Raw genomic sequence first — 7,888 nt, 5'->3', positions numbered from 1 at the left:
TTAATGGTCATGTCTAGCATCAGAAAGTCGCTCCCACCCTCTACCTGGCTGGTATAAACAAAAATAAATACTTTCCATCTGTTTGGGTTTCCACTGGGTGCTCTGGTTTCTTTCTAGTGACCAGTTAGATGAATTGGTGTCTCTGAATTGCCCATAGTGTGTGTGCGCTTGTGTACGTGTGTGTGTGTGTGTGTGCGCACGTGTGTGTGTGTGTGTGCGAGCGTGTGTGTGTGTGTGTTCGTGCCCTGTGATGTTCTGCCATCCTGTCCAGGTCTATTTGATGCTCATTCATTTGATTTTTTCCCCCCCAAATAAAGTCCTGATTTACAATCTTAATGTATATTTTATATTTAGTTACCATCTACTTATCTCTGAAATAAGTAGCAGCAGACAATTTTTTCTTATGCACCATTTCATGTGAAAAGTAGTAAAATGAACTTCACCCACAAAAAACAGCATCCCCAACAGCGGAGAGAGTTTAACAAATAAAATCTAAATTACAAACACTTATCTACATACACCATCTCCACTTACAGTACAATTTGCACTCTTGGTAACAGTATCGTCTTGGTAACGGCATAAATTACCCACAATACCTCATTTCTTCACTTACAGTAGGGGAATCTGAGCTGGATTTTACAACTTCAGGGTTTGCCACTGCAGATAATAAGGGGAATACACCCAGAGGTGGATCCTTCACGTGTACGTGTGAGAGAGGGAGAGAGAGAGGCAGTGGGGAGAGAGGCAGAGAGAGAGGTAGTGGAGAGAGAGGGGGAGAGAGAGAGAGGGAGGAAGGAGCGGTGTCTTCGGAAGTAGAGGACAGGATTACACGCCAAATATTTCCTGGGAAGTGAAAAGGAAGATAGAAACAGAGCAGTCAAGCAGAGGAGCAACAGAACCATGGACTGAATGAAAGTGTCTGCCAATTTGGTGAGTCCCTGACATTCACAAGAAAAAAAATCAGGTTACAAAATCAGTTAATCTCTGTCTACTTTTTCTATATTGTATTATCTGATGCCAATTTAACTCTTTTTCTTGGGTTCAAGGAATTCCCATAAAAAGGGTCAATGAATAATGAAATCTGAATTTATTGGACTCAATAAGAGTAACAAATTGAATTTGTTGCATGGTTTTTAAAGTAGGGAGCTGACTGAAAAAAATGCCAATGTGTATTTTTGGTAATTGTACCTTGTGATTGTGTTTCCACTTCTGAGTGCCATGTCCTTTCCCAGAACTATTCACATCAATTTGCAGTTTGGTATTTCAGTTCTGTCACTGACCTGAGATTACAGTCAAAATCCTATCGGTGAAATGTACCTATTTCTGATGCGCACAGAAGGCACTTTTCCTGGCAAATGCTTTACTACAAGATCAGCTGCAATCCGTAATGAATATGCCAAAAAATACGACATGACAAAATTGGACTTCAAACACTTCCATGTTTAATGATTTATGCTTTTAAAATTGAACACCTTAAAGGCAGAAGATACCCAGCCTTAATCCCAAGGACTCTGCAGCTGCAGATTATAGTACGATATGCCAGAGATGACTGTCTGCCTGCTGCACGGTTCCGATTGCTGCCTTTGCCGTTTGCTTGTTTCTTACATTGTCTAACCAGAACTTAAGCACAGAACTAAAAAGACAGGGAACCTGAAACCAGGAACGTATTTACAGCATGTGAATGAAAGCTGCTAGGATGCTTAAAGAGTCTCATGTAAATGTCAGAAAGACATTCACTGCACGACACTGACGCTGCAGTGTCAACATGACTGTGATCGCTGAGCCAGTGCTTTTGGCATAAGGGCTATGGAAATCCTTCTCGCCAATAACGGGAAGCTGCTTCCGTTCCCCCTGGGGGTCTATCTGATAAGTGAGGTGGCTCTAATGAAGCGATTAATCCCAGTTTCCAATACTCCTTATAAATGAGGTGTGTCAGAAGTGCCAGGACCCCTGTTGCAGGTGGTGACTGATTTGCTCAGCATTCTGCCAGTGGGGATGCTGTGCTGCACTCTGCTATCTCCAGGTGTGAAGGGTGTGCGGGGATGCAGCTGTAAGTACATGTGGCAGGTGCCTCCAGAGCCACAGAGCATCAGCACACAAGCAGAAAATGTGCATTTATACAGAAAACAAATGAGACTTTTTATTGCCGTACAATTATTTTGTATTTATTTCGTTGCTGGATGTGTGTGTTTTGTTAAGTAACATCTGGATTGTCTTGTATATCATTAAGCAGTTTTAACTGGCATCTGTTCATGAAGCCACACTGATGGTCAATAAAAATGATTATTATATTTGTTTTGCAGTAAAAATGATTACAAAAATGCCACGCAAAGTAAGTATTACTCATATTATTCTGAAAAATATAAAGCCATTTGCATGCATAACCACATGATACAATTTCATAAGTAAAGTCTAAAGATAATCAAAGTCAAAACACTGACATCCCTTTACAAATCAAATATGGTCAATCAAAGTACTGAATACTTATATGACATGCAGGTGGCATGAATATCGGAATCCATGCAGTTTGCAAGGTTAGAAGTTGTATAGCTGAACATTTCTTTGTTTGTGAGTCTATCCATTGTCTGGAACAGACACTATTCCTGCCTAAAGACAAATTAGAGGTGTTTCCAGAGCAAACCCCCCCCCCCGCCCCCCGAGCCAGTGCATTGAACATTGAACAGTGTGATGATATGATCCTGCTGACTGGGATTGGGGAAAAAAATTACTGCAAAAAACTGAAACCAACGTCTACACTGTTATCGAATTCCTGGGTTGATGATGATGGTGATATAAACATCATCATGTCTGACTTTAGTAATGCAATAGTGCAATAGTACTTGACCATTTATATATTTATAGTGTTTAATAAACTCCTGATATGTCCACTATCTGCCACTAACCGTCAGAATTTGCTAGTGATTTATTTAGGCTGACAGTGTCTTGTTAGAAATCAGGCAGTATGTCAGACTTTAGCTCAGATGTTAAATTAAATTTACATTCTATGCTTTTTAAAGAGGGTGCCCCTTTACAAAACAAAATATGAACTCATGGTTTGTATTTTTAGATGGAATGTAGATCAAATCCTTTTTCTGATTTACACTATAGCAGTTGATTGTGACGGTGAAATATCGCTTTTTCAGTTTTTGTGAAAATATTAACGGTAGGTTACTCAAACATAATTTCTTGTATTGGACATAAATGCACCTGCTTCATATCAAAAAACAAACTAACTAGTTAATCAGAAAAAAAAATCTCCTTAATAATCTCAAGGCTAAATGCAACACAGCCTGACACAGCCTTGCCATTGATGAAAATCGACTGTTGAAAATATAGATAATGGCATTGCCCTTCATCCTTCAGTCATTCTCTGCTGGCTTTATTTATGTTTGTTCAAGCATGGGAGTGTTACGATAATGATTTTTATTGCACAGTGACTCTCTGCCTGCATATTTCTTAAGGTTTATGAGGTGCTTTGAGCAAAAAAAAATGTTTTTGGTTTCTCATAAAAGATAATCACATCGCTTAATATCGTGGGAAATATGAGGAGAGACAAGGAGCACAGTTATATCCTCAAAATTACATTCTCACGGGGATTTGACAGGCTTAGAGACTGCCGATGGAGGATGATGTATATTTGTCCTCTACAAAGCCAGGACTTTTTGTTTTAAACACAGAAAACTGCAGAGCTTTCAAAATAAAATCACCATTGGACTGACTACCTGTGTAATTGCTTTCTGTTTATAGGTCTATATTCTCTTACCAGAAGTTTTGCATAACATTTGGTCATAAAATTACCTAATACGATGTACTTTCCTGAGAGATATACTTTTCCCACTATATTTAATAGCTATGTAATATGTAATTGTGCATCTGTCCCTGTTTGTCCTTTAAAATACTTTTTCGTATGGTTTGTTGGTTCATTAAGGAATCACTTGTTATACCTAAAAAGTAAATGGATTTTCAATCTGTTACGGTTTAGCATTCATCAGAATTGTCAAATAACAACGCTGCTCCTGTTAAACGGTATTAGATTTATACATTAAAATTGAGCATCAATGCAGAAACTGCAATGTGGGATTATGGCATCTCCATCTCAGACTGGTGTAGCCACATCGCTAATAAACCCGCAGGAAGGTTTGGATGACATCACATCTTGGATGGAATTAGCATAGACCCGCCCCCAGGCTGTGTTATCCTCCTGCATGTATTCTTAAACTATAATAGTCCATAATGCTTTTACTTATCCTTGCTATAGGATGTCTGGACAGGAGACAGAGAGTAATGTGTTTTTCCTGCTTCACCAGCCAACAATGGCTGACCAGGAAGACATCAGCAAGCTGGGAGGACACTGGAACATGTCGGACAGCTACCAGCGCAACCCAGCAGCGCTGATCGTCTCGGTGGTCTTCTCCCTCATCTTCCTGCTCGGCACCGTCGGGAACATCCTGGTCCTGGCCGTCCTCCTCAGGAACGGGCAGATGGGACACAACACCACCAATCTATTCATCCTCAACCTCAGCGTGGCCGACTTCTTCTTCATCATCTTCTGCGTGCCCTTCCAGGCCACCATCTACTCACTGGAGGGCTGGGTCTTCGGCTCCTTCATGTGCAAGGCTGTGCATTTCTTCATCAACCTCACCATGTATGCCAGCAGCTTCACCCTTGCCACCGTCTCTGTTGACAGGTATTAACCAAACGCGATATACGGTTCGTCTTTCAAAGCCTACAAATAAATTCAAACAAATACGAAGTTACATTCGATATTCTACAAAAGCATAGTACGTTTGCCCCAGATACATAAATATTTACAAATCACACAAAAAAGCTTCTTTTACATTTGTTTATTTAGCTTTTTATTTATTTAGGCTTTTGTTTAAAGTGGTATACATTAAAGTGGTATACATTAAATATGGTACATTAAATACCTACAGCTGCTGAGGAATCCACTAAGTATAAATAGCAAAGCTGAGCTTTCAATTAAGGCCCAATAACAAGTGTGAGTAATATTACTTATATAATACTCAGTTGTGAGGTAGCCTGCTGGGGCCGTTACCCAACAACTGCAAATGTGCGACTCCATGGAACGGCCAGGCCAGGCTGGCTTTCATCGGCGCAGACGTCTCCTCCCATTACCAGAACATTCTCCTCAAGCTCCAGTCATTAGGGCCAAAGTGCTATCAGCTTCTTAGAATTCAGAAATGTATTATTAACATCTAAGCGTGTCCCTCAGAGAAGCGGTGAATTAAAACGCCAACAGGGAAAGCTTGGACGCCTTAGTCCTTAGGGGGGGCTGGGAAAAAATGTAGGGATGATGGGGAGAGATGCAGGTGCAGCAGTCGGGCTGCAGGATTATACAGTTTGAGTGAGGAACGCCCTCCAGGAACATCTTTTATTCATGACTCATCTATAGGGCCGTCCTTTATCCCGATGGGCGTTCTGACAGGATATAAATTACACTACCTTCGTTTTTGTAGCTCTGCTGTGCTGCTATTAAGAATTCATCATGGCTAAAAAATGTTTACAAACAATCACTGCAACCCTACAATAGATAACCAGTGGAATGGAGGAATGAATTGGTGGAAGTTTACAGTCAAAATATACAGTGCGTGTGTGTGTGTGTGTGTGTGTGTGTGTGTGTCTGTCTGTGTGTGTGTGTGTGTGTGTGTGTGTGCGGGAGGTTGCATAGATCACATCTGCATTGATCACACAGTGTGTTAAAACGTGAAACTTCCTTACTTTTGTGGACATTTTTCAGGTCCCCATTTAGATGACACAAATTTTACAAAACTCTGCAAATACAATCAAAAAACTAAAAATGTCAAAAGTCCTGTATTTTGTTTGGTTACTTATGGTTAAGGTTAGGGATGAGTAGGGGTTAAGGGTGTCGTGATTGGGGTTAGGGTTTTTCCCATAGAAATGAATGGAGAGATGGCTATTGAGATAGGTATGGCAACATTGTGTGTGTGTGTGTGTGTGTGTGTGTGTGTGTGTATACATATATCTTAAGGTCTGGCCTTCATCAGAATCCCCACCTCATCAAATCCAATTCAAATTCAAATCCCATGATTAGCAGAGTGATTTCACCATTGGACCCTTGAGTCTGACCCTTAACCCCAATTCCTCAAAAGACTGCCTGTTCCTGCTCTTTCATTCGTATGTCACTTTGGATAAAAGCATTTGCTAATTACTTGACACCAATAATACTGAATAAAATCTGTACTGTTGATACAATGCCTGCATGTTTAGGTCCATGCTGCTGATGTTAGCCCAGTGCTGTAATAACTGTAAGGCCGTTTCTCTGTGCTGCACAGGTATCTAGCAATCCGCTATCCCCTGCGCTCCAGGGAGCTGAGGACACCGGTGAACGCTGTAGCCGCCATGGCGGTGATCTGGGGCCTCTCGCTGGTCTTTGCCGGGCCGTACCTCAGCTACTATGGGCTCATTGACTTCGCCAACGGCAACGTGTGCGTTCCCAGTTGGGCGGAGTCCAACCGGAAGGTCCTGGACACATGCACCTTTGTTTTCGGTTACGTCATCCCCGTACTCATCGTCAGCCTCTCATATACCAGAACTATAAAGTACCTCTGGACTGCCGTGGACCCTCTCGATGGCATGTCTGATTCCAAGAGAGCGAAGCGCAAGGTGACTAAGATGATCATCATTGTCACCGTGCTCTTCTGCATCTGCTGGCTCCCCTACCACGTCGTCATCTTGTGCTACCTCTATGGTGACTTCCCCTTCAACCAGACCACCTACGCCTTCAGACTACTCTCCCACTGCATGGCCTACGCCAACTCCTGCCTCAACCCCATCGTCTACGCCCTGGTGTCCAAGCATTTCCGCAAGGGGTTCAAGAAAGTGTTTAGCTGCATCCTCAGTAAGAAAGGCAGGAACAGGGTGCACGTCATGCATGTGGTCAACATGGCTCCCGGGTTCGAGGCTGCGTCGACGGAGGTTTCTCAGATGAATGAGGAGAACGCTCAGCCCAACGGCCACGAGGTGGCCGATTCTCCCGTCGCTCCCCAGGTAGCTCCGCTGACTGTCACTTTGCCGTTCCAGAGGACGCCATCAGAAAAACTCAAATAAGATATGAGGCCACTGCGGCACAAAGGAACATGCCGAACTGAAAGTGGCAGAACATGTGACAGTAGTTTGTGATGGTCTAGTGTGACAATATTTCCACCAGGTTTGTTCCATTTTTCACATATTATGCAACTTCTGTATAATGAATAGCTTATTAAACTGAACAACTTTGGCATGCCAACAATAACCGTATTTTTATCTTTAAATGAAATTTCTCTGCAATGGCATTCCTGAAAATGTTACATTAATTGAAAATTCTACTAGTTACAATGACCACTATGATACATTCTAAATTGTTTTGGTACTTATGCTTATATATGTTTCACCAATAAAACTGGATTCAATGACAAATTGGAACAGAATCGGAGATCTCGCCGTCTTCTGATCAATCTGTCCAAGAAAATCTGGCCATCACATGAAAAAAACAACTCTTATTATTTAAATGAAATGTTCAAACTAGTTGTTATTTCCCCATCACCTGTGAGTCAAGCGTCTGTCTATTGCAGTGCAGTAATGTTGTTTTTTTTTTTAATAACAAAGCCCTTTTCTTCTGCCTGCCGCAAAATAACATTTAAATATTAATTAAAATCATTTCTGGCACTAATTTTTTGCAATTTTTCCATCATTTAACCATAATCACGTAGCAGTACATGTTATGATGAGCTCGGGCATGAGGCAGGGCTTACAGTGAACCAGCATGACACACTGTCATCACAAATAAGACACGAGTCTTCATTGTCACTGCATGTCATATAGCAGCCCCCCCCTCCCTAGCCAACAGAACAGTATGCATAGACAAGGA

The 7,888-nt window shown here is 41.6% G+C and overlaps 1 protein-coding gene across 1 annotated transcript; it reads left to right on the top strand.

Annotated features, from left to right (window-relative positions):
• Positions 1–789: 789 nt before the first annotated feature.
• On the top strand, positions 790–7,631 carry LOC111837004 (galanin receptor 2b-like). Its single transcript, XM_023798732.2, has 3 exons — positions 790–930; positions 4,308–4,687; positions 6,315–7,631. Exons 1-3 carry the CDS (start codon positions 910–912, stop codon positions 7,087–7,089), a joined length of 1,176 nt encoding a protein of 391 aa, XP_023654500.1. The 5' UTR covers positions 790–909; the 3' UTR covers positions 7,090–7,631.
• Positions 7,632–7,888: the final 257 nt, after the last annotated feature.

This window comes from Paramormyrops kingsleyae, chromosome 5 (assembly GCF_048594095.1).
Source record: "Paramormyrops kingsleyae isolate MSU_618 chromosome 5, PKINGS_0.4, whole genome shotgun sequence".
In the NCBI taxonomy this organism is placed as follows: domain Eukaryota; kingdom Metazoa; phylum Chordata; class Actinopteri; order Osteoglossiformes; family Mormyridae; genus Paramormyrops; species Paramormyrops kingsleyae.
This window is presented reverse-complemented; position numbering and strand designations above follow the sequence as displayed.

Coding starts and splice junctions, on each gene's coding strand:
- LOC111837004 (XM_023798732.2), top strand. CDS start 910: ATGAAAGTGTCTGCCAATTTG. Junction 931..4,307: donor TGAAAGTGTCTGCCAATTTG/GTGAGTCCCTGA, acceptor CTGCTTCACCAG/CCAACAATGGCTGACCAGGA. Junction 4,688..6,314: donor GCCACCGTCTCTGTTGACAG/GTATTAACCAAA, acceptor TGTGCTGCACAG/GTATCTAGCAATCCGCTATC.